At 44.5% G+C, this 27,902-nt stretch overlaps 1 gene segment (V, D, J or C); it reads right to left on the minus strand.

Moving 5' to 3' along the window:
- Positions 1-573: 573 nt before the first annotated feature.
- On the minus strand, positions 574-27,902 carry LOC140418182 (T cell receptor alpha chain constant-like). The segment is given in 5 exon segments: positions 574-2,865; positions 4,476-4,584; positions 5,617-5,664; positions 5,756-6,034; positions 27,852-27,902. Coding segments are annotated over 4 exon segments (447 nt in total).

The following is a 27,902-nucleotide window of genomic DNA, read 5'->3' on the forward strand; positions in this document are numbered from 1 at the left end:
GCCGGCGGGACTGGCCGAAAACGGCGACCGCTTGGCCCATTGGGGACCGGAGAACCGCCGGCGGGGGGGGGGGGGTCGGAGAATCCCGCCCTTCGTCTCAGGAAAGGAGAAGTCGGCCCTGCACGTTTTCAAGGAGCAGTTAGGTATAGCACTGGGTGAAGGGGATCAAAGGATATGGAGGGGAAAGCGCGATTAGACTATTGAGTTGGATGATCAGCCATGATCATAATGAATGGCGGAGCAGGCTCGAAGGGCCGAATGGCCTCCTCCTGCTCCCACGCTTCTACAAACATTGAGGCTGTTTAGCACACTGGGCTAAACCGCTGGCTTTGAAGGCAGATCAAGGCAGGCCAGCAGCACGGTTCGATTCCCGTGCCAGCCTCCCCGAACAGGCGCCGGAATGTGGCGACTAGGGGCTTTTCACAGTAACTCCATTTGAAGCCTACTTGTGACAATAAGCCATTTTCATTTCATTTTCGTTTCACATTGGATTTGTGATCTGGAGAGAGACGCACCTTTGCAAATGGAGGATGTATGACTGAACGTGGCAAAATGCACAACGATGAACTTCAATTCTTTTCAAATGTATTTTATTGGCAAGCATGTCAAGAAGGACGAGACCGTTTTGAAAATCTCGCAAGCCCTTCAATAAATGGAACAACGCGAAGAAACGTTCTATCCAAAACAGCGTGCAGCATCTCATTGCAATGTCTGCATCGAAACAGGTTGATCAATGTCCTCCCGGCACAGCAAGATACATCTTCCTTTGCACCAATCTCTTAGAGTATTTACATCCTGCTGGATGAAGTTGTCTCATAAATTGACGTTGGATTAGTGGGTGACAAAGTCTTGAAACGTGGCGTGTTTGCATGAATACTTGTGAATTCCAACCGCATGCATGTGCATCCCAACTCTGGACGCCAGTCTTTCGGGGGGGATGTCAGGGCTTGTGGAGAGGGAGCGGGGGAGGTTTATTGGAAGGAAGCCGTTGTGGGTGGTTGGGTGGGGGGGGGGGGGGGGGGGAATGAGAGATTCCAGTTCATGTGGAGAGGCAGGAGGAGCTAGCATTGACGAATGTGATATAAGATAGTTACTTTCGAGATATTAGTTACTGTAATGTAGATATAGGCCGATCTAATTCTGTTAGTTCACAGACAAAGGATTTCAGACCGCATGGCAAAGCAAGGAGGAGGGGTGTCCAGCTACGGAGGAGAAAAGGATGCTGGGTAATAGGAGGCCAGAGGAAAGGTTGAGAAGTGAGCCAATTAGGATGTATGGCCAGGTCAGGAGGGGCATAGGATGACCTATAGGAATCGTGTATGTGAAACTTGATGCCATTTGAATGTGTTGGTAGAGATTTCTTTGTTCTCCAGACTCACTCGATTCGGGAGACTCAGGAGGCAGCTTGTCTCCTGTGTTTGTGTGCAACGAGTCAGACTTGCATGTCAACTAAAATTAACTAATGCTGTGCCTGCCAATCCATCTCGAGTTTTATTGAGGCCAGACTGACGGGTAAAGAATTAATGTTTCTCACCATTATTCCCCCTCCCAGCCCCAGTCGGGAGTGCAGAGGCGATTCACCAGGATGTTGCCCGGGGTGGAACATTTAAGTTTTGAGGAGAGGTTGGATAGGCTTGGGGTGTCTTCGCTGGAGCAGAGAAGACTGAGGGGGGGCGACCTGATCGAGGGGCACAAGATTGTGAGGGGCATGGACAGGGTGGATAGGGAGCAACTGTGCACCCTTAAGTTGAAGGGTCGGTTACGAGGGGTCACAGGTTCAAGGTGAGGGGTGGGATTTGGAGGATTTGCGGAAAAGCTTTTTTACCCAGAGGGCGGTGAGGGTCTGGGACGCACTGCCCGGGAGGGTGGTAGAGGGGGTTGCCTCACATCCTTTAAAAGGTACCTGGGTGAGCACTTGGCAATGTTTTAACATTCAAGGCTATGGACCAAATGCTGGCAAACGGGATTAGGTAGGCAAGTCAGGCATAGGGAGAATTATTTGCCTTCACGATAACTTCCCAAAGGATTCGGTGACTATTTGTTGAGGATACATTTCCAGGACTGTTGAGGGGGAACAGCGGACAAGTGGGATGAATTGGATAGGGCTAGCAGGACAATGAAAGGGCCGAAAGGCCTCTTTTGGTACAGGGGGGATTCTACGATTTTCCACTCTGGCCATTCGTGTCTTGGTGCGAGGGGCGGGAGTCAGGGATGTTGCAACCAGTTCAGCCATGAATAGTAGAGCAGGCTCGATGGGCTGAGTGGCCTACTTCTGCTCCGTTCTCCTATGTTCGTAGGTCCTGTTTTTATTTCCCCCGCTACCCTGGACTCCAGCACTGTAGGACGTCAATATTCTAAGAGCTCGGCCATAAGTCTTAATGTATTGCTCATAGAACAATGTTGTCGAAGCTTTTAATCTGGCACTCATCAGATTCGCGCGCAAGTGCCAAATTGTTAAGGGAACAACAATTTATACTTCAAGCACTGTACAAAAAAATGACTATACTACTTAATGTACAGAGAAGATTAAATGTACACCTTCCAATAATACAGCCTATACTGTTAATATATGTTCAGACAGCAACAAAGATACGTATGAGGAGGCTTTTACCAGAAACTGTACATACAAGAGATTAGGCTCAATAAGCGACACCGTCCTTTGAATTGGATGGATGAACATTAAGCAATCGTACATTCATTAGGATAGTTAAAACATGACTGACACATACAAACACATATATGTATTTGACATGTCGGCCTTCATTGGAGCCAGATGACATCAGTTGCACCAAGGCGGTAACAAAGGTCTTCCAGGTCTTGGCTACGGCCCTGTGGTTTGTCCTGGTCTTGTGCTCGATGGTCTATCTGGTTAGGAGAGAGAGGCAAGAAGAAGATGGTTTTAGTACAGAGCAAGATTGCCGTATAGTATCAAATAAACTGGATTAGAGTTTGCAGCACAGAAATGGGATTAGAATGGGATTAGGGGCTGGTTTAGCACATAGATGGCTTTTAAAGCAGACCAACAGCACGGTTCAATTCCCATAACAGCCTTCCCGAACAGGCGCCATTCACAGTAACTTCATTTGAAGCCTACTTGTGACAATAAGCGATTTTCATTCATTTCATTTCATAATGGATGTGCTTGATGGCTAGCACAGAGACAATGGGCCGAAGGGCCTCTTTTTGTGTTGTGAAACTATGAGGAACAGGCCTTTGGCCTCCAGTTGTCTCTGTCAATGTTAGTTCCACACCAACCTCCATTATGCCAATGCCTTGTTAATTATTTTGTTCGGGATTCCCAGCAACGGTTTTGTTGAGGGTTCACGACAATTGCCTCGTTTTTCCTTTTTAAATTTCGAGTACCCAATTATTTTTTTTCCCCAATTAAGGGGCAATTTAGCGTGGCCAATCCACCTAACCTGCACATCCTTTTGGGTTGTGGGGGCGAAAACCACGCAGACACGGGGAGAATGTGCAAACTCCACACGGACAGTGACCCGGGGCCAGGATTCGAACCCGGGTCCTCAGCGCCGCAGTCCCAGTGCTAACCACTGCGCCACACGCCGCCTTTGCCTTTGTTAAGGTTTGACAGCAGTTGCATTGTTGAACAGGCGACGGGGAATTTTTTACACCTATCAATGGTGATGGCTGGGACACTGGCCGGCTTCTGGGACTTGCTGACTGTCACCAAAGTCACTACGCTCTCTCCAGCAAAGATGGGAGCTGGGTCCAAGTCTAGACTTGGGATTCGATTGACATTCCGGGCTGCAGTAGTAATCCGGAGACCCAGGAGGCTGCCCTGGGAACCCAAGCTCGAATCCCACTATCATAGAATTTACAGTGCAGAAGGAAGCCATTCGGCCCATCGAGTCTGCACCAGCTCTTGGAAAGAGCACCCTACCCAAGGTCAACACCTCCACCCTATCCCCATAACTCAGTGACCCCACCCAACATTAAGGGCAATTGTGGTTACTATGGGCAATTTATTATGGCCAATCCACCTAACCTGCACATCTTTGGACTGTGGGAGGAAACGGGAGCACCCGGAGGAAACCCACGCACACACGGGGAGGATGTGCAGACTCCGCACAGACAGTGACCCAAGTCAGGAATCGAACCTGGGACCCTGGAGCTGTGAAGCAATTGTGCTATCCACAGTGCTACCGTTGCAATGCTCTTTCAGAGGGTTGGTGCAGACTCGATGGGCTGAATGGCCTCCTTCTGCACTGTAGAGATTCTATGATTCTATCACCCCATGAATGAATAACAAAGGAATGAGCCGGTAACACTGCTGTGCGCCTGAAGGACTGATGGGCCAACTTGGCAAAAGAGGATGTGTGTGTGAGTGTGAATCTGTGCATGCAGGGTGGTGTGTCTATGTATTCAAGTGTGTCTGTGTGTGTGAGTGTGAGTTTGCGCCTGCAGGGTGGAGTTCTGAATGTTTGGTATAGAGTTTGCTAAATGCTGTCACTCACCTTTATGAGACCCAGATCCGAAAGGTCATCAAGACGTTGAACGCGATGCTTTTTAAGAAGAGAATTCGTAAGCCAATGACTGTCAGGGAAAGGATATTCAAGTGTTCGACTGCAGGAAGAAGAAGCAATTGCAGAGAATGAGAAAACCGCCTTCGTCCCAAAGGAATGTTTCCTCTACATTGATGCGGACACAGAATGTGAGGGAAGGGGAACACTGTTTACAACTCATACACACACATACATGCTTGGACACTAAACACATCACCATGCATGCATACTCACACTCAGGCACACACACGCACTTGGACGCATAAGCACACCACCATGCACACATGGACACCACACGGACACACCCACCACAATGCACACACGCACTTGGACGCATAAAGACACCACCATGCACACGCACACACATTTGCACACATCACCATGCATGCAAAAGCTCACACTCTCACACACACACACTTGGACACGTAAACACACCACCATGTATACACACACTGGGACACATAAATACACCACCATGCATGCACAGATTCACACACACACACACAGACACACTTGAATACATAGACACACCACCATGCATGCACAGATTCACACTCACACACACACAGACACACTGGAATACATAGACACACCACCATGCATGCACAAACTCACACACACAGACATACTTGGACACATAGACACACCACCATGCATGCACAAACTCACACACACAGACATACTTGGACACATAGACACACCACCATGCATGCACAAACTCACACACACAGACATACTTGGACACATAGACACACCACCAGGCATCCACACACTCACACACGTAAAAACAAACTTGTGAAAACACATTTACAGGCACACACACACACACACAAACACCCATCAGCCTCTTTCTCAACTTCGGTGCAAACTCCCTCATATTCACAGACACGAGCACACACAAACACACCCACAAAGACTTACACACACACACTATCACTCACACACAAAGACTTAAGCACTTGAGTGTGCACAAAACTATTCACACACACACGGAAACACACACAGACAAAACATGCACAAATGCACATACACATGCACAAACACGCATACATACACATAGGTGTATAAACACGCAGACACACGCTGTACTCACCTCCATCACTATCTTCCTCAACAGGAATGCACTCTGTCTGGATTCGGGCTGAAATGAGAATGATATGGATAATTGTCTCCATCCCAATAAATGATTTGTAATTCCCATATGAGTGTTATAAAAAAACAGAGCGACATACCAGCTTCGGACAATGTCCTGGATTCTCCCCCAACTGTACATTCAAATGTCTTGTCCTGCTGGTCTGAAGGGCTGTTCAGGAATCCTACAATGCTGTAGCTGCGATCTACAATGGAGAGCAAGGCATCCGAATGGTTTCGTTCCTGGCTGGTGGCCGCATTCTTCACGGACACGCTTACATTGTTGGGGAAATAATCCGTCACCAGGCACACCGGGGAAACGTCAGGCTGATTCTCCCTTGGAGGTAGGACATAGAAGGATGGTTCTGAATAATCGGATTCTGTGGAGAGCAAAATGAGAAGGGATGAGGAAGAGGGCCCTCCTGAGTTGGGACTGGCATCATCATTGAGCAGGTGTTATAACATGCCAAACTGAGTCATCATGCTTCGTTGTCCAAAATTAATAATCGCTTGTCACCCACTACCCTCTGTGTAAAAAACGTGCCTCGTACATCTCCTCTAAACCTTGCCCCTCGCACCTTAAACCTACGTCCCCATGTAATTGACCCCTCTACCCTGGGGAAAAGCCTCTGACTATCCACTCTGTCTATGCCCCTCATAATTTTGTAGACCTCTATCAGGTCGCCCCTCAACCTCCATCGTTCCAGTGAGAACAAACCAAGTTTATTCAACCGCCCCTCATAGCTAATGCCCTCCATACCAGGCAACATCCTGGTAAATCTCTTCTGCACCCTCTCTAAAGCCTCCACATCCTTCTGGTAGTGTGGGGACCAGAATTGAACACTAAACTCCAAGTGTGGCCTAACTAAAGTTCTATAAGCTGCAACATGACTTGCCAATTTTTATACTCAAATACAGCTGCAACATGACTTGCCAATTTTTATACTCAAAAGTGCAAACTCCACACAGACAGGCCAGAATTGACCCCTAGAGCTGTGAGGCAGCAGTGCTAACCACTGTGCTACCGAGCCATCCTGATTGAATTGAAGCAGTACATTTGAGAGCGGTTTCTGATTTACCAGTTGATCATCACACTGGGTGAATTATTTTTGGTAGCTCTTTATTGAAAAGTAAACCCACACCAATCTTCTCAACTCTACCAAAGTTCTACCACTTGTAATGGGTTGCAATTGCTCACTGTCTCGACACTGTTTAGCAATGCAGAAATATAGACCAGTTTAGTTTATGTGCAATTCCTACAGAACCTTTGAGCGGAAAATTGAGAGCGATGGAGAATGTTGCAAATCAACGAAATGCATCAGCTCAACCCATCAAGGAACTGCTGTTCAATGAATGCTGCCAAAATTGTAACACCGTAGGTTGGTATCTGAGGACCAACTAACTCTTCATGTTATTTGGAGAGTCAGAAAATGTATCCGGATCAGTACTGGACAGCGTCAATTCTGCGAGACACGAGTTTGAAGTTGTCCAATTATGAAATGAATGAAATGAAAACCGCTTATTGTCACAAATAGGCTTCAAATGAAGTTACTGTGAAAAGCCCCTAGTCGCCACATTCCAGCACCTGTTCGGGGAGGCTGGTACGGGAATTGAACCGTGCTGCTGGTCTGCCTTGGTCTGCTGTCAAAGCCAGCGATTTAGCCCAGTGTGGAAATATAGAGTAAAGAACCGATTTATTAGACAGCTTATTGGAGGAAGAAAAAGAACTGATATTGAGATGAAAAATAACTTAGTGGGTGTGAGTGTTGTCCCAACTCCAAATATCATAGACTCAACAGTGCAGAAGGAGGCCATTCAGCCCATCGAGTCTGCACCGGCTCTTGGAAAGAGCACCCTACCCAATCCCACACCTCCACCCTATCCCCATAACCCAACCCAACATTAAGGGCAATTTTGGACACTAAGGGCAATTTTAGCATGACCAATCCACCTAACCTGCACATCTTTGGACTGCGGGAGGAACCGGAGTACCCGGAGGAAACCCAGGCACACACGGGGAGGATGTGCAGACTCCGCACAGAGAGTGACCCAAGCCGGAATCGAACCTGGGACCCTGGAGTTGTGAAGCAATTGTGCTATCCACAAGGCTACCGTGCTGCCCAAATATCGAGTTGTATGAATCAGTATTCACACACTATTAAACCCCGCAACAAAAATTACTTGCTCATTCTTCAATGATTCATCTGCTTAACTCCCATTAAGTCTATCTGGCCTTATTTCTCTAAAGTGGATGGGCGGCGTGGTAGCATAGTGGCTAGCACTGTCGCTTCACAGCTCCAGGGTCCCAGGTTCGATTCCTGGTTTGGGTCACTGACTGTGCGGCGCCTGCACGTCCTCCCTGTGTCTGCGTGGGTTTCCTCCGGGTGCTCCGGCTTCCTCCCACAGTCTAAAGACGTGCAGGTTAGGTGGATTGGCCAAAAAGGTGGGATGGGGTTACTGGGTTACAGGGAGGGTGGAGGTGTGGGCTTGGGTAGGGGGCTCTTTCCAAGGGCTGAGGCAGACTCGATGGGCTGAATGGCCTCCCTCTGCACTGCAAATTCTATCTATGAATCTTTCCTCATGTTGCAGTCCCTCTATCCCTGGGTTCATCCTAATAAATCCCCTCTGTGCTGCTTCCAATGATAATATATATTTCCTTAAACAAGGGAACCAAAATTGTACGCAGTAACTGTAACTATGGCCTCATTAGTACCTTGAAGTACCGCCTCTTTGTTTTTATACTCCAGTGGTAAATAACTGATGGTTTTTGCTAACAAAGTATTGTTTAGACCATTGTCATTATTGATCCTTCAGAATTAAACTTCAGTCATTAGGTTAATTTCAAATGTAAATACGAGCTTGTCAACATCATTCAGGCAGCTTTATCTGTCAGTCCAGATGTTTAACTTGACCTAGTCCAAGTGTAAATATTATCGCCAAAATGATCCACACTATAACTATTAACGAATGCTGATTTTGCTGACTCCCCTCTCTTTCCATTTACCTCAGGCACAGTAGGCGTCACAAACTTCTGGAACTATTGAGCAGAATTCAGAAATTGCTTCTAAACTTGTTGGCATATTATCTTGAAGAGCGATGAATGAGTTCTTACCAGGATTAACAATGAGCTTGGTGCCTCTCCCAAATATCATTTGGCTGCGTCCTGAAACACCCACACAGTGGCTTTTCCCTTTACAAGAACGCTGAATAGTGTTTCGTCCTAATGTACCACCGGTCTCAATGCTCACCTATTCTCAGACTCATTGCAATGGCTTGATGCGCCAAAGGGATCCAATTTTTATCTTTCCTAGATTAATCATGGCAACTCAATATTTATTTGTAATTGGCCTTCTGATGTTATTATAAGACCATAAGACCATAAGACATAGGAGCGGATGCAAGGCCATTCGGCCCATTGAGTCCACTCCACCATTCAATCATGGCTGATTTCAACTCCATTTACCCGCTCTCTCTCTCCATAGCCCTTAATTCCTCGAGAAATCAAGAATTTATCAACTTCTGTCTTAAAGACACTCAACGTCCCGGCCTCCACCGCCCTCTGTGGCAATGAATTCCACAGACCCACCACTCTCTGGCTGAAGAAATTTCTCCTCATCTCTGTTCTAAAGTGACTCCCTTTTATTCTAAGGCTGTGTCTCCGGGTCCTAGTCTCCCCTGCTAATGGAAACAACTTCCCTACATCCACCCTATCTAAGCCATTCATTATCTTGTAAGTTTCTATTAGATCTTCCCTCAACCTGCTAAACTCCAATGAATATAATCCCAGGATCCTCAGACGTTCATCGTATGTTAGGCCTACCATTCCTGGGATCATCCGTGTGAATCTCCGCTGGACCCGCTCCAGTGCCAGTATGTCCTTCCTGAGGTGTGGGGCCCAAAATTGCTCACAGTATTCTAAATGGGGCCTAACTAATGCTTTATAAAGCTTCAGAAGTACATCCCTGCTTTTATATTCCAAGCCTCTTGAGATGAATGACAACATTGCATATGCTTTCTTAATTACGGACCCAACCTGCAAGTTTACCTTTAGAGAATCCTGGACTAGGACTCCCAAGTCCCTTTGCACTTCAGCATTATGAATTTTGTCACCGTTTAGAAAATAGTCCATGCCTCTATTCTTTTTTCCAAAGTGCAAGACCTCGCACTTGCCCACGTTGAATTTCATCAGCCATTTCTTGGACCACTCTCCTAAACTGTCTAAATCTTTCTGCAGCCTCCCCACCTCCTCCATACTACCTGCCCCTCCACCTATCTTTGTATCATCGGCAAACTCAGCCAGAATGCCCCCAGTCCCGTCATCTAGATTGTTAATACATAAAGAGAACAGCTGTGGCCCCAACACTGAACCCTGTGGGACACCACTCGCCACCGGTTGCCATTCTTACAAATTCGATCACTTACTGGATTCGACAATGAGATTGGTCCCTCTTCCAAAAATAAGCTTGTCCGTATGCACACAACCCTAGAGAGCCTCACTAAAGCCTTCCGATTTAATTATCATCCTTTGCACATCTTTTTAAAAAATATAAATTTAGAGTACCCAATTCATGTTTTCCAATTAAGGGGCTATTTAGCGTGTTCAATCCACCTTTGGGCTGTGGGAGCGAAACCCACACAAACACGGGGAGAATGTGCAAACTCCACACGGACAGTGACCCAGGGCCGGGATGGAACCTGGGACCTCGGCGCCGTGAGGCCGCAGTGCTAACCCACATCCCAACAGTTAAATGAACCATGCACCTATTTCACCTTTTCATTTCCACCTATATTTTCATCTAAGCATTTGTTTTTTGATAGGAATGATGATTTAATGCAGGCATTCCTTGGCAATCATATTGGCTTAATGTTCTTGAATTATTTTTAAAATTAAGAGATATTATTACATGGGAGAGGATTTACAGCACACAGACAAGCTATTACATCCAAATCGTCTATTTCACTAGTTGAGACACATACACACCTTTCCCCATTACTTTATCTACTCCTATCAGTCATAGAGTTATAGAATTATAGAGTCATACAGCACATAAACAGGCCATTCAGCCCGCCATGCCAAACTGACCATAAGACACCAATCTATACTAACCCTATTTACTAGCGCTTGGTCCATAGCACGATTTAAGTGCTCGTCAAAATGTTGCAAGAGCACATACTCCCACCACCCTCTCAGGCAGCGCATTCCATATTTTCACCATCGTCTGGGTGAAAAAATGTTTTTCCATTTCTCCTCTAAACCCTACACCTATGCCCTCTCGTCTTCGACACCTCGTCCATGGGGAAAAAATTCTTACGAAAGGCTGAGGGACTTGAGGCTGTTTTCGTTAGAGAGAAGAAGGTTAAGAGGTGGCTTAATTGAGGCATACAAGATGATCAGAGGATTGGATAGGGTGGACAGTGAGAGCCTTTTTCCTTGGATTGTGATGTCTTGCATGAGGGGGCATACCTTTAAATTGAGGGGAGATAGGACAGATGTCAGAGGTAGGTTCTTTACTCAGAGAATAGTAAGGGCGTGGAATGCCCTGCCTGCAACAGTAGTGGACTCGCCAACACTAAGGGCATTCAAATGGTCATTGGATAGACATATGGACAATAAGGGAGTAGTGTAGATGGGCTTTAGAGTGGTTTCACAGGTCGGCGCAACATCGAGGGCCGAAGGGCCTGTACTGCGCTGTAATGTTCTATGTTCTATGATCTACCCGATCTACGCCTCGCAACATTTTTTTGCAACTCTATCAGATTTCCCCCTCCTCACCCCTCAGCCTCCTCTGGTCCGGAGAAAACAACCCCAGCCTATCCGGTCCCTCCCCACAGCTGAAACTTTCCATCCATCGCAACACCCGAATCAATCTCCTCTGCACCCCCCCCTATTTCTTGCTGCCTGTTCTAGCTTCCTTAACCACACACACACACACACACTGCTCGCCTCAAATAATCCACACAAGATAGCCCTGTGCTAAACCAGCCCCTAAATCGCTGGCTTTGAAAGCAGACCAAGGCAGGCCAGCAGCACGGTTCAATTCCCGTTCCACCCTCCCTGAACAGGCGCTGGAATGTGGCAACTAGGGGCTTTTCACAGTAACTTCATTTGAAGCCGACTTGTGACAATAAGTGATTTTCATTTTTTCACAAGAGCAAGTGCCACACTCCATTATTCAGGAATATTGCACGTACTGGAGGAAGCCCTTGATTCATTCCAGAGGACATACATGTGCACCTTACTCCCCGAGTTCAGAGACTTAAACTCGTCTCACCTCAACTTAAGGAGAGTGAAATTGAGGGAGAAATTGACACTCGGTTTATTTCCCAACATCCCAATTCCTGGATATGTTATAAATGAACTCCTACCCGGCTCCACGAATAGTTTTGTGCCCTTTCCAAATATCAGCTCATTGCCAACATTCACACAGTGTTGGGTCCTTTACCAGAAACCTCCTTCAGATTAACTCCAGGGACTTTTGTTTGTTTTTTTCTGTTGAAGGGTTAATATTTTGTCATTCCGCCGTGTTGCAAAGCAGCTTTGCTTGTGGTAGTGCATGCACTCGCTCACCACTTTCCTGAATTATTCCTTTGGTTATATATTGGGCTGCTTTAGCACACTGGGCTAAATAGCTGGCTTGTAATGCAGAACACGGCAGCAGCGTGGGTTCAATTCCTGCACTGGACTAGGGGCTTTTCACAGTAACTTCATTGAAGCCTACTTGTGACAATAAGTGATTGTTAATACTTCAGCTGGAGAGTGGGACCTCTGATGCGCCGGTGAATGAACTCAGTCTGTCCCAATTTCTGTGCACTGGCTTCGTTAAGTTGGGTTAAGTCTTGAATCGTTTGCCTGGGGAACTAAATTCATGATTCAACAGTTAATATTCACCTGTATGGGAGAGTTGCATAGATGCTGCAGGAAATTCGTACATGTACATACCAGGTCACATCTCATTTTAGTCCATCTCACACTCACTCTATGTGCCTCCTTTCTCCATCTTTCGCTTACTCAACATCCGGTTTAGCTGCATTAGTGCTATTCACCCCCAGTCGCTCCCCATGATCGGAAGTTCCACGTTTCACACAGTTCTCTGGGTGTACAAGATGATGAGGGTCAGAGATGGGGTGGATAGGAAGGCCCTTCATCCTTGGTAGAGGGGTCAATACTGTGGGGGTGGGGAGAGGGGAGGCGTAGGTTTGAGGAAAAACCTTTCTTTTATTTTAAATTTTTTCTCCAAATTTAGAGTACCCAATTCATTTTTTCCAATTAAGGGGCAATTTCGCATGGCCAATCCACCTACCCTGCACATCTTTGGGTTGTGGGGGCGAAACCCACGCAAGCACGGGGAGAATGTGCAAACTCCACATGGGCGGTCGCCCCCAGCCGGGATCGAACCTGGGACCTCGGCGCCGTGAGGCAGCAGGGCTAACCCACTGCGCCACCCTGCCGCCCGACAAACCTTTCTAACCAAAGAGGGTGGTGGGGATCTGGAGCTCACTGCTTGAACGGGTGGTTCAAGCCCGTTCAGCTTTATTTCTTCCCAAGGAAATAGTCCCCCAGCTTTGATAAATGCTTCTTTTTATTCACTTGAACAGACACTTAGCAGCAAAGAATATCAATGCAGTTACTGTGAAAAGCCCCTAGTCACCACATTCCGGTGCCTGTTCAGGGAGACCAGTACGGGAATTGAACCCGTGCTGCTGCCTTGTCCTGCATTACAAGCCAGCAATTTAGCCCAGTGTGCCCTGGACTAATGGACACCATTGCTGAACTATAATCTGGGATTTACAGACAGTTGATGCAAGAACATGGACTATCTCCAGAATTAATTGTAAATTATATTTATGGATTATCGACCTGTCAACTTATTAAAACATTTGAATATTGCACATTTGACATCTTATTCAAATCCATTCAGGTTCAACCAATGTCCTGTGGTGCCATAACTTATTTAGTCAAAGTACGAATATGTCTCATTATTCTCTCCATCAACTTGGGTGTTTGAGCATCTGTACATTTCCTGGCCAGAATCTACGACTATCTTGCAAAATAATTGATGTAATCATTCTGAGGAACTAGCCTTTTCGCCTTACCAGGGTTAACAATCACTTTGGTGCCTTGTCCAAAGACCATTTTACTGTGTCCTCCAGCATTCACACAGTAACTTGTCCTTCGACAACAACTTGCGAGGCCTGCTTCCCAACTCTCTAACTACCACTTCACCCTCAGTGTCATTTCAGTGACTCAATATCTTGTCGCAAGAGAATTATTATCCTCGTCGGATTATTCTTGACAAATCTTCCTTGCTTGCATTTGTAATAATATTCTTTCAAACAAAACGCTTACTGGGTTCCACCATGAGCTTTGTTCCGCGTCCAAAAATTGTCTTGAAGTTCCCAGTATTCACACAGCTCGACACTGGTTAACAAAAACCTCCTCATTGAATTATTGATTATTCACAGTTACAGACACCTTTTTGCCTTTGCATTGCACCCATTCATTTTCACATATCTGTCTCTCTGTCTGTTAATCTATCTGCATTTAGGAATAATCTATTGGGGATTCACAAATTGCACACAGGTACATAAATACGTCGAGGCATCAATGCATGTTAGCACTCATTTTGCAACCAAGGCAATTAGTTTTGTCTAACCTCCCTGCATGCATTTTAATCTGACAATCATCATGTTAGACCCATGGAACCAGCACAGGAGGAGGTCACTCGGCCCATCTGGTCTATGCCAGCCCAAGGACACCCAGATGCCCTTTCGAATCCCACCTTTCTGCACCCTAGCCATAGCCCTGTAGTTTACAGCACTTTAGGGGCATATCCAGATCCTGTTTAAAAGGAATGTTCCCTTCCAGTAGGGGAACACTTCAGCAGTCAAGGGCATTCAGCCTCTGATCTTCCGGTAAGCGTTCTCCAAGGCGGCCTTCAGGACGCGCGACAACGCATAATCGCCGAGCAGAAGCTTATAGCCAAGTTCCGCACACATGAGTGCGGCCTCAACCGGGACCTGGGATTCATGTCGCATTACATTCATCCCCCCCCACCATCTGGCCTGCAAAATCCTACCAACTGTCCTGGCTTGACACAATTCAAGCAGTTGTGCTAACCACTGTGCAACCGTGCTGCCCACTTTAAAAGAGTTTCGGTTCTAGATTCTCCCACAAGAGGAAACGTCCTCTCCACATCCACCCTATCAATGCCCCTCAGCATCCTAAAGGTTTTGATCGAGTCGCCTCTCACTCTTCTAAACTCCAGCGGATGCAAACCTAGCCTGCCCAACTTTCCTCACAAGACAACCTGCCCATTCCTAGGGTTGGGTTATGGGGATAGGGTGGGGGTGTGGGCTTGGGTAGGGTGCTCTTTCCAAGAGCCGGTGCAGACTTGATGGGCCGATTGGCCTCCTTCTGCACTGTAAATTCTATGATTAAAGTTTGTACGTCCCAAACTGCCCTTACACCGTCCAACAGCGCGAAAGTTCGTATTCCCATACTAACTCACCCCATATACTCTTTGGAGAGTCTGGGATGAATTAAAACTATTGCAGCACCGTTTGAGAAAGGTATTTGTTCCAGACATCAGTTTACGCTGAAGTTGCTTATTTATGAATGTGAGGATTAAACAAGAGGTTTAATGGGATTTAGTTAAGACAGAGAGAGGGAGAGGAAATATAAAATGGAGGTGACAAAGAACTTACTGGGTTCAACTGTGAGTCTTGTTCCAGCTCCAAATATCACCTTCAGAGTGTTAGTATTCACACATCATTATAGTCCTCTACAAAATCTCCCCTTAACAATGGTCCCTCACACTGACCTAATTCACCTCAAGGACACCCAGTCACGTTTCTTGACATAGACCATTTTTCCAATTGCAAATTCGCAGTGGTGAGGGCTAAATTGTGTAAATGTTAACTTTCAGCATCAGGACCATCTCCCATATCAATTATTCTTTTTTACAATTTCAAACAGAATAATAATAATCACTTATTGTCACAAGTAGGCTTCAATGAAGTTACTATGAAAAGCCCCTAGTCGCCACATTCCAGCACCTGTTCGAGGAGGCTGGTACGGGGATTGAACCCGCGCTGCTGCCTTGTCCTGCATTACAAGCCAGCCATTTAGCCCACTGTGCTAAACCAGCCCCTGGTCCATACGAATCACCACCCCTGTGCCCATGGTTATGCTACACAGAGGCGTAATTCCATCATATATTGTCTCACCTGCTCTTGTCTATCGTCTATCCCCCCCCTTTCCATTTTTCAATCGCTAGGTTATCCCCTCTCGACTTAATTATATGCCACTAAATTCCGCAGTGTCACCATTCTTTGAGTCATAGAACATAGAACATTACAGCGCAGTACGGGCCCTTCGGCCCTCGATGTTGCGCCGACCTGTGAAACCACTCTAAAGCCCATCTGCACTATTCCCTTATCGTCCACATGTCTATCCAATGACCATTTGAATGCCCTTAGTGTTGGCGAGTCCACTACTGTTGCAGGCAGGGCATTCCACGCCAGAGTCAAGAGAATTCTCCTGAACCCCCAATTGGATTTACGAATGACTGTCTTGAATTGACAAGTGAAATCCTCTCCGGAATATTGCAGACCTATACGAAATGGACCGTGGGCCGTTTGTATCCCAGAGAAGAGTTCCTCACCCCGATTCAAAATCTCTTGATGGTCGTTTCCGCGTGATGAACTCAGGAATTTTTGCGTTGATTGTTAATACCATAATAATTCAGAATTAAACTTCACTTACTCGGTTGCACAAGCAGTTTGGTGCCTGATCCGAATGATAGCTCATAGACATCATTCACACAGCATGACAGCCCAGGACACAAACTCTTATGTCCGGTTCAAAGTATACAGGCCGTCTTAGAAATTAACTCTCTGTTGTACCCATGGTGACCAAGTTAAATCGTTAACACTTGCCGAATATTGAATATTTTCTATTTCATTCAAATCAGTTTAGTTCCAATCTCTCCTGCCCATCATACCATACAGAACCACCAGTTTAATTGTGTTGCCTCGCTCTGCTTGGTGTCCATTGTTAACCAGAATGTATGATTTGCTTACAAACCAGTTTACGTGGCTCTTTTGACTGAAAGATCTTACCAGGGTGAACTGTGAGCTTTGTCCCAGCTGCAAATATGATTTGACCATATCCTGCAAAATTCACACAGTGCCTTATCCCTCTGCAAAAACTCTGGGCTCCCTCGTGTATCCTTGCCCACACTATTCCTTCACCCTCTCTCTTGTTTGTGTGATGTGAAATAATTAAACAACGTCTATCCATTCTTGCGAAGTGATAATTGTTTTTAAGCAGGAAAACAACACTGCCATTTCAGAATCTAACACTTACTGGGATCCACGTTCAGTCTGGTTCCACTTCCAAAGATAAGCTTGTACGCCCCACCCGGCACACAGCCCGACACTGTCTAACAAAAACCCTTATAGAGTTCACTATTACCCTCCGTGCATCTTGCCGGTGCAATTTGTAGCACCCACTAGTTTATGCATTGAGTGACACACATCATTTCAGCTATCTTCCTCACTCTCTCTATCTTTACCTATTTAACGATAATAATAATCGCTTATTGTCACAAGTAGGCTTCAATGAAGTTACTGTAAAAGTCGCCACATTCCGGCGCCTGTTCCGGGAGGCTGAAACGGCCTCCATATAGGATCAATAGATTTTTCTCCATATAGGATCAATAGTGTTTCCTCCAACGCCCAGTCAACCATAAGAGCATACAATTTGGAGCAGAATTTGGCCATTCGGCCCATCGAGTCTGCTCCACCATCCAATCATGGCTGACATATTTCTCACCCCCATCCTCCTGCCTTCTCCCCATAACCCCGATCCCCACATTGTTACATCGTCTATCAATGTCCCCAAAAAGGTACCACTTGGCAATTGTATTTCATCAACGGTAAAAGCATTATTTTCTTCAGATTGTGATGAGATTGCATGAGCAATATCTCAGCCACAGGAACGGGATGACCTTTCCAAATGGTCCAGGAAGAGACCAGGAAGAGATCAGCTATGATCTGATTGAATGCTGGAGCTGGCTCGAAGGGCTGAATTGCCTACTAATGCTCGTAATTCCTATGTTCCATCCCAATGTTTCGGCTCCACACCGACCCCCTTGCACCCTCCTCCTCAAACTTTTACTTTCTACCCTGCTTTACTTATCCGTTCACCGTCATGCTTCTCCTATCAACTGCCATACATCAAAAAGAAAGTGCGGACATACTCCAACATTCAGCAAGGCAGAACAAGTAGAGAAATAATTTGGTTAATGTGTGTGTACATATATGTGCACACACATATATATGTAAATAGATAATAACATATAAATAGATAGAGATAGATAGATGGATAGAGGCAGATAGATGGATAAATATAGATGGATAGCGATAGATATATGGGGATAGATAGATGGATAGAGATAGATAGTATAGATGGATAGAGGTAGATAGATGGATATATGGAGATAGATAGATGGATAGATATAGATAGAGATGTAGGTAGACAGACAGACAGATATTGAGATAGAGATAAATAGATAGATCAAGATAGATAGAGATAGATAGAAAGAGAGAGAGAGATATACAAGTAGATAGATAGAGAAGTAGATAGATAGAGAAGTAGATAGATAGACAAGTAGGTAGATAGACAGGCAGGTAGATAGACAGGCAGGTAGATAGACAGATAGAAAGATAGGTAGATAGATAGATAGATAGACAGATAGACAAGTAGATAGATAGACAGATGGATAGATCAAGATAGGTAGAGATAGATAGAAAGAGAGAGAGATAGACAAGTAGATACATAGATAGACAAGTAGATACATAGATCGACAAGTAGACAGATAGATAGACAAGTAGATAGATAGACAGACAGACAGATAGATAGGTAAAAAGATCTGCATATTACTTTTGACCAGAATTCAAAATTTGCTTGCTAAGAAATTGACATGGTCATTTTGAGAAACTGACTTCTTACCAGGAAGAACCGTGAGACTGGTTCCACCTCCAAATGTTAATTTGCCAGTTCCTCCATAATTCACACAGTAGCTGGTACCTTTACAAGAACTTAGAATAGTTCTGCTTCCAATAGTTCTGCACCACAATTACCAACCCTCATATCTGCTCAATGACTTCAAGTACCTCAACAACGTAACTATTTACTCCTTATCTTTCCCCTGTGTGGAGAAATGACATCTAAGCTGTTTTGTATTCTTTGGTAGTGCTCCCCGTCCCCCTTTAATTGTAATAAATTGAGGGAAAGCATGCACAGAATACAGGACTGATCTTCAGTTAGTAGATTACACAATCAATTCGGCCCCAGGTCCAAATGTGAGTTTATATACCGTTCAAACCTCTGTACCTAATCAAGCCTATCTGTTCAATGAACTGTGTATTACACTTCTTTCAAGATTCCAAATTAATTCATGAACAAGTGCTTAAGATTAGGTTGAAAAATAATTAACATAGTTGGTACTGAGGGACCTACTATTGAGTCCTTACCAAGATTGACAGTGAGCTTGGTTCCACTTCCAAATACCATTTTATTCAGCCCTCCAGAATTCACACAGTAACAAATCCCTTTACAATAATAATGACTTGGATGAGGGAGTTGAAGGGTGGGTCAGTAAATTCCCAGATGATACGAAGATTGGTGGAGTTGTGGATAGTGAGGAGGACTGTTGTCGGCTGCAAAGAGACATAGATAGGATTCAGAGCTGGGCCGAGAAGTGGCAGATGGAGTTTAACCCTGAAAAGTGTGAGGTTGTCCATTTTGGAAGGACAAATATGAATGCGGAATACAGGGTTAACGGTAGGGTTCTTGGCAATGTGGAGGAGTAGAGAGATCTTGGGGTCTATGTTCATAGATCTTTCAAAGTTGCCACTCAAGTGGATAGAGCTGTGAAGAAGGCCTATGGTGTGCTAGCGTTCATTAGCAGAGGGATTGAATTTAAGAGCCGTGAGGTGATGATGCAGCTGTATAAAACCTTGATAAGGCCACATTTGGAGTACTGTGTGCAGTTCTGGTCGCCTCATTTTAGGAAGGATGTGGAAGCTTTGGAAAAGGTGCAAAGGAGATTTACCAGGATGTTGCCTGGAATGGAGAGTAGGTCTTACGAGGAAAGGTTGAGGGTGCTCGGCCTTTTCTCCTTAGAACGGAGAAGGATGAGGGGCGACTTGATAGAGGTTTATAAGATGATCAGGCGAATAGATGAGTCGACAGTCAGAGACTTTTTCCCCGGGTGGAACAAACCATTACAAGGGGACATAAATTTAAGGTGAATGGTGGAAGATATAGGGGGGATGTCAGAGGTAGGTTCTTTACCCAGAGAGTAGTGGAGGCATGGAATGCACTGCCTATGGAAGTAGTTGAGTCGGAAACATTAGGGATCTTCAAGCGGCTATTGGATAGGTACATGGATTACGGTGGAATGATGGGGTGTAGATTGATTTGCTCTTAATCTAGGACAAAATGTCGGCACAACATCGTGGGCCGAAGGGCCTGTTCTGTGCTGTATTTTCTATGTTCTATGTTAACTCCAGGTACCGCAACTCCGAATGCACCACAATTAACACAACTAATTTATTCTGATTGCCATTTAAATGTCTTGAGTTGATAAAGTAATACATAGCCACTGCTTGGAATGTTACTCATTCATTGGGAATTAATTCCAACATGATGGGAAATTGGCATTGCCAAGCATTTTCACAACAGGAGCACGCTGTTTTCTCAACTACATTCTCCTTATAGCATTTCCCGTTAACACAAGACTCTTTGCATCCTCGTCATCTAACCCCATCAGGGCAATCATCCATCCCTGTCTCCCTGCTGTCCTTAACCAGCTCTCCCTCCCATCCTTACGCACTGCTGGCCTTAAATGCTCCATGCCATAGAGAGTTCCACGAGGGACTGATATTCAGGAAGATTGAACAGAGAGAGAAATTTGATTCATCGAATCATAGAATTCACAGTGCAAAAAACCATTGACCTGGAGGAGATGGACACACATATGGTTAGATAAATTGGTACAGATGGAAAAGGATACCTACTTGGTTGCACGATTAATCTTGTCCCAGTTCCAAAGATAAGCTTATCACTAGCTCCAAAGTTCACACAGCATTGCATCCTTTGGCAAAAACCCCTTTCTGACTAACTACAGCAAGCTTTCATGTTCAATCGCGCAGAGTTGTTTTTTTAATATCGCCTATGCCAGAATTGTGACACTATCCATTCAAACATGTTTTAAATGACCATTAATTAGGCATACCTAGTTTTATTCTTTAAAAAAAAAATTTAGAGGACCCAATTATTTTTTTCCAATTAAAGGGCAATTTAGCGTGGCCAATCCACCTAATCTGCACATCTTTGGGTTGTGGGGGTGAAACCCACGCAAACACGGGGAGAATGTGCAAACTCCACACGGACTGTGACGCAGAGCCGGGATTCGAACCCAGGTCCTCAGCGTCGGAGGCAGAAATGCTAACCACTGTGCCACCCTGCTGCCCAGTTTTTAATTATTCTGACTATCACTCCAGCATAACATGTTTTCTGTCATAACGCCAATATTTCGGCATGGGTCTCACCCCCACAACCCAAAGGTGCGCAGGGTAGGTGGATTGACCATGCTAAATTGCTCCTTAGTAATAAAAATAATTGGGTACTCTAAATTTGTTTTAAAAACGCCAATATTTCGATTTGTAGATCAGTTCATCAGGCCTCCTCATGCCTACCAGGTACTTCTGACTGTACCACGCTCTTAGAACCTCCATGAACTATTATCTATTTCATACAGAGATTGTGCATTCACTTCTCAAACCTTGTAACCAACAGGATGCATTGCTGGCAATTGGACCAAGTTATGATGTGTGACACTCTCTACATCTACTTTGTCAATACCTTTTTTCATCTAATATCCGTCAATTAGATCTACTTTTATTCTCCTAAACTTGAGAGTGTATAGGCTTAGACTGCTTAATCTCTCCTCATAGACAAACTCATCTCTGGAATCAATCTAGTGAACCTCCTCAGTACTGCCTCCAACACAATTACATCCCTTCTTAAATAAGGGGACTAAAACTCAACACAGTACCAATTATGGCTGTCATATCTTGGGACACCGGACACTAAATAGGTAGAAAATGGACAATGAATTGAATTAATAAAGTGGGGTGCCATTTCTTGAGTGACAGGCAGCAGGGTGGCGCAGAGGTTAGCACCGCTGGCTCACGGCGCCGAGGTCCCAGGTTCGTTCCCGGCTCTGGGTCACTGTCCGTGTGGCGTTTACATGTTTGCGTGGGTTTCACCCCCACAACCCAAAGATGTTCAAGGTAGGTGAAATGAAAATGACTTATTGTCACAAGTAGGCGTCAAATGAAGTTACTGTGAAAAGCCCCTAATCACCACATTCCGGCACCTGTTCAGGGAGGCTGGTACGGGAATTGAACCGTGCTGCTGGCCTGCTTTAAAAGCCAGCGATTTAGCCCGGTGTGCTAAACCAGCCCCAGGTGGATTGGCTATGCTAAATTGCCCCATAATTGGAAACAATGAATTGGGTACTTTAAATTTTTTTTTTAAATTCTTGAATGACAATTAACTTATTAATTCTATCCTGAACATGACCACCTTTGATAAATTAGTGCTGTAATCTTTTCCCTGAAAATTATACAGACCCAACTGGTGAAACCTATGTTTGCACAACACAACGAAATGGACTTCATAGCAGAAAGTAGACTTATGCGTTCAATGCAATTAGATTTTGCAGAGGCCAAAGACAAGATATTTTTCTTTTGAATGGAAAATTAAGAGTGATTGAAAGAATTATGATGCAAAAGGAGAGAGTGAAGTCAAACAATCTCCAGAGTCAGAGATGTGCTTCAACTAGTGCACGGATCGTTAGAGAACGCCAGCCACAATTCCGCCAAATGGCATTTCAATTTAGTTTGAAATTGAATTCATTATCCCCTCGGGAAGACATTTAACGAGATTTATGTAACCGATCAGCTATTGTAATGGAAGGGAACCAAGTCCGTAATGATGTGCAACAATGTAACTTGTCTGAAATTTGGGCTTCATCCCTATTCCAAATATCACCTTCTTTAGGTGCAGCACGGTAGCATAGTGGTTAGCAAAATTGCTTCACAGCTCCAGGGTCCCAGGTTCGATTCCTGGCTTGGGTCACTGTCTGTGTGGAGTCTGCATGTTCACCCAGTGTCTGCGTGGGTTTCCTCCGGGTACTCTGGTTTCCTCCCACAGTCCAAAAATGTGCAGGTTAGGTGGATTGGCGATGATAGATTGCCCTTAGTGTCCAAAATTGCCCTCAGTGTTGGGTGGGGATAGGGTGGAGGTGTGGGGTTGGGCAGGGTGCTCTTCCAAAGAGCTGGTGCAGACTCAATGGGCTGAATGGCCTCCTTCTACTCTGTGAAATCATCTTGCAATGATCCAAACCACTGTAAACCTGAACAAATATCCTTTCATCAAAAATGTCACATCTTCCGATCATCGCCACTTTTAATTGCTAACCTCAAAATGTTTGTTCAAGTAGATTATTCCAGAGCAGTTGTGATGGTCATGTTATTTCAAGCTTACTTTGATGAATCTGGCAATCAATGTGATTGCATATTCCTGTGTTTCTTTTAAATAAAACGTGCATCCTTACATTCCTCATTTACTTGGTTTAACCTGGAGCCTAGTCCTTGATCCCGAAGGTCAACTTCCCCTTGAGCCTCATACAATTTAATTTGCCAATATTCGAAGGTCATATTCAATTCTTGTTTCTTGAATTAAGTTTGGGATCTTTTCATAGTTGCATGTAGTCATGTTCTAGACAGATGTTTCACCCCGTCCTTGTTTTAGAGGAGGCCATTAAAGAATCAACATTCAGTGAGCCTGATGTAGGTATGGGGCATTAAGATAGGCTTCTGCAACAATTGACAATGTTCTTCATTAACTTTCCAATTTACTGGATTCAAATTTCACCATCTGCTGTGGTGGGATTCGAACCTGCATTGACCAGAACACCACTCTGGGTCTGCTGGAGTCCTCGTCCAGTGACGATGCAACTAGACCACCGCCTCCCGCCTCCTATGCTCTGTCCTTGCATACTCTTCTATTTATTTCCCCATCTTGTGTCTCTCTACAGCCTCCTCTTAACTCTATCAGTTCTATTCGCCTCACTCTCCGCAGGAATCACAACATGATTCAGGAAATGCCGCCTGAATTCCATATGAGTGACTTTCTTGACCTGAACTTTCAATCTCCCAATGAACGTGGGGAATCTTACCCGTGGTCTCCCCTCTGTCAAATTCCTTCCTGGCATTAAAACAATAACTGTTATTTGAACAGTCAGACTTTTCCTGACTTGGGAAGTGGTCCTCAGTCTGATCATCATTTCTCGACAGTTATCATTTCCCTATCTCTGTAAAGAACTGACAATACACGTCAACAAAACAATGTTTTGTTCATTCTAATCAATTATAAGGAATTGAACTGAACTTACTCGGTTGTACAATTAATTTGGTTCCAGATCCAAACGTTAGCTTAAGATTGTTATTCACACAGCAATATATATCTGCACAGAAACCTTTGAAACCAGATTCCTAGCATACGGGACACCCACACAATGGACCGTATATTACATTTAGGGTTTGTTACATTTCCAGATGAATTGTTAGCAAGAGCTGGCATCTTATTGAAATGAAATTAGGTCCAACTTTGCTCACACATTAATACAATATATTGCACTATGAATAAACTATACTTGATCTAGATATGCTGAATAACCGTTGACAAACAGTTTTGACCAACATTTGGGATTAGCTTACACAATCATTTAAGTGGTTACTTTGAGAAACAGCTGAAGGGTTCTTACCAGGATTGACAATAAGTTTGGTGCCACCTCCAAATACTAATTTGGTGTCGCCTCCAGAATACACACAATGACTTATCCCTTTACAAGAAGGTTCCGTTTCCCAACCCACCATTACTGTAACTGGTGAGTTAGTTCAATTATCTCTTGCACGATTTGACACACCCACCTTATCTTGGCTACATTCCCCATGATATTCTTTTCAATCAGGTTTGCGACTTTATTCTACCAAACTTACTGGGTTCCACGATTAGTTTAGTCCCACTTCCAAAGATAAGCTTGTTGGTCCCAACATTCACACAGCACCACACTGCCTGACAAAAACTTTCAGTCTTAATCACTGGTCTTTCTATGTCAACGTAACGTAACAGTCACCGACTGGTTTCATCTCTCTCTCCATCTCTGCCCCTCAATCTCTCTCTCTCCATCTCTCACAACCCAGCACATCATTGGGTTGTGGGAATGAGACCCACGTAGACACAGGGCGAATGTGCAAACTCCAAATGGACAGTGACCCGGGGCCGGGATCGAACGCAGGTCCTCGGCGCCGTGAGGTGGTAGCGTATCTGGCAATCAATGTGATTGCATATGCTTTATTTCAAATATAAAATATGCATCCTGACATTCCTCATTTACTTGGTTTAACCTGGAGCCTGGTCATTGATCCCAAAGGTCAACTTCCCCTTGAGCATCATACAATTTAATTTGCTAATATTCAAAGAACATATTAGATTCTTGTTTCTTGAATTAAGTTTGGGATCTTTTCACAGTTGCCTGTGGTCATGTTCTAGACAGATGTCTCACCCTGTCCTTGTTTTAGAGGAGGCCATTAAAGAATCAACATTCAGTGAGCCTGATGTAGGTATGGGGCATTAAGATAGGCTTCTGCAACAATTGACAATGTTCTTCATTAACTTTCCAATTTACTGGATTCAAATTTTATCATCTGCCGTGGTGGGATTCGAACCTACATTGTCCAGAGCATGACTCTGTGTCTGCTGGAGTCCTCGTCCAGTGACGATGCAACTAGACCACCGCCTCTCGCCTCGTATACTCTGTCCTTGCATACTCTTCTATTTATTTCCCCACCTTGTGTCTCTCTACAGCCTCCTCTTAACTCTATCAGTTCTATTCACCTCAAGCCCCACAGGAATCACAACATGATTCAGGAAATGCCGCCTGAATTCCATATGAGTGACTTCCTTGACCTGAACTTTCAATCTCCCAATGAACGTGGGGAATCTTACCAGTGGTCTCCCCTCTGTCAAATTCCTTCCTGGCATTAAAAAAATTACTGTTATTTGACCAGACAGACTTTTCCTGACTTGGGAAGTGGTCCTCAGTCAGACCATCATTTATCGACAGTTTTCATTTACCTATCATTGTAAAGAACTGACAATACACGTCAACAAAACAATGTTTTGATCATTCTAATCAATTATAAGGAATTGAACTGAACTTACTCGGTTGTACCATGAATTTGGTTCCAGATCCAAACATGACCTTAACATTGTCATTCACACAGCAATATATATCTGCACAGAAACCCTTCAAACTAGATTCCTGGTATACGGGACACCCACACAATGGACCGTATATTACATTTAGGGTTAGTTACATTTCCAGATGAATTGTTAGCAAGAGCTGGCGATTGCATCTTATTGAAATGAAATTAGGGCCAACCTTTCACACATATTAATACAATATATTGCACTATGAATGAACTATACTTGATCTAGATATGCTGAATGACCATTGACAAACAGTTTTGACCAACATTTGTGATTAGCTTACACAACCATTTAAGTGGTTACTTTGAGAAACAAGCTGAAGGGTTCTTACCAGGATTGACAATAAGTTTGGTGCCACCTCCAAATACTAATTTGGTGTAGCCTCCATAAGCCACACACTGACTTATCCCTTTACAAGAAGGTTCCGTTTCCCAATCCACCATTACTGTAACTGGTGAGGTAGTTGAATAATCTCTTGCACGATTTGACACACCCACCTTATCTTGGCTACATTCCCCATGATATTCTTTTCAATCAGGTTTGTGACTTTATTCTACCAAACTTACTGGGTTCCACGATTAGTTTAGTCCCACTTCCAAAGATAAGCTTGTTGGTCCCAACATTCACACAGCACCACACTGCCTGACAAAAACTTTCAGTCTTAATCACTGGTCTTTCTATATCAACGTAACGTAGCAACTGTTTTCATCTCTCTCTCCATCTCTGCCCCTCAATCTCTCTCTCTCTCCATCTCTCACGACCCTGCACATCATTGGGTTGTGGGAATGAGACCCACGTAGACACAGGGCGAATGTGCAAACTCCAAATGGACAGTGACCCGGGGCCGGGATCGAACCCGGGTCCTCGGCGCCGTGAGGTGGCAGCGTATCTGGCAATCAATGTGATTGCATATGCTTTATTTCAAATATAAAATATGCATCCTGACATTCCTCATTTACTTGGTTTAACCTGGAGCCTAGTCCTTGATCCCGAAGGTCAACTTCCCCTTGAGCCTCATACAATTTAATTTGCTAATATTCGAAGAACATATTTAATTCATGTTTCTTGAATTAAGTTTGGGATCTTTTCGCAGTTGTATGTGGTTATATTCTAGACAGATGTCTCACCCTGTCCTTGTTTTAGAGGAGGCCAGTTAAGAATCAACATTCAGTGAGCCTGATGTAGGTATGGGGCATTAAGATAGGCTTCTGCAACAATTGACAATGTTCTTCATTAACTTTCCAATTTACTGGATTCAAATTTCACCATCTGCTGTGGTGGGATTCGAACCTACATTGTCCAGAGCATGACTCTGTGTCTGCTGGAGTCCTCGTCCAGTGACGATGCAACGAGACCACCGCCTCCCGCCTCCTATGCTCTGTCCTTGCAAACTCTTCTATTTATTTCCCCATCTTGTGTCTCTCTGCAGCCTCCTCTTAACTCTATCAGTTCCATTCGCCTCACTCTCCGCAGGAATCACAACATGATTCAGGAAATGCCGCCTGAATTCCATATGAGTGACTTCCTTGACCTGAACTTTCAATCTCCCAATGAACGTGGGGAATCTTACCCGTGGTCTCCCCTCTGTCAAATTTCTTCCTGGCATTGAAAAAATAACTTACTTGACCAGACAGACTTTTCTTGACTTGGGAAGTGGTCCTCAGTCAGACCATAATTTCTCGACAGTTTTCAATTACCTATCATTGTAAAGAACTGACAATACACATCAACAAAACAATGTTTTGTTCATTCTAATCAATTATAAGGAATTGAACTGAACTTACTCGGTTGCACCATTAATTTGGTTCCAGATCCAAACGTTAGCTTAACATTGG

Source organism: Scyliorhinus torazame, chromosome 5 (assembly GCF_047496885.1).
Source record: "Scyliorhinus torazame isolate Kashiwa2021f chromosome 5, sScyTor2.1, whole genome shotgun sequence".
NCBI lineage: Eukaryota > Metazoa > Chordata > Chondrichthyes > Carcharhiniformes > Scyliorhinidae > Scyliorhinus > Scyliorhinus torazame.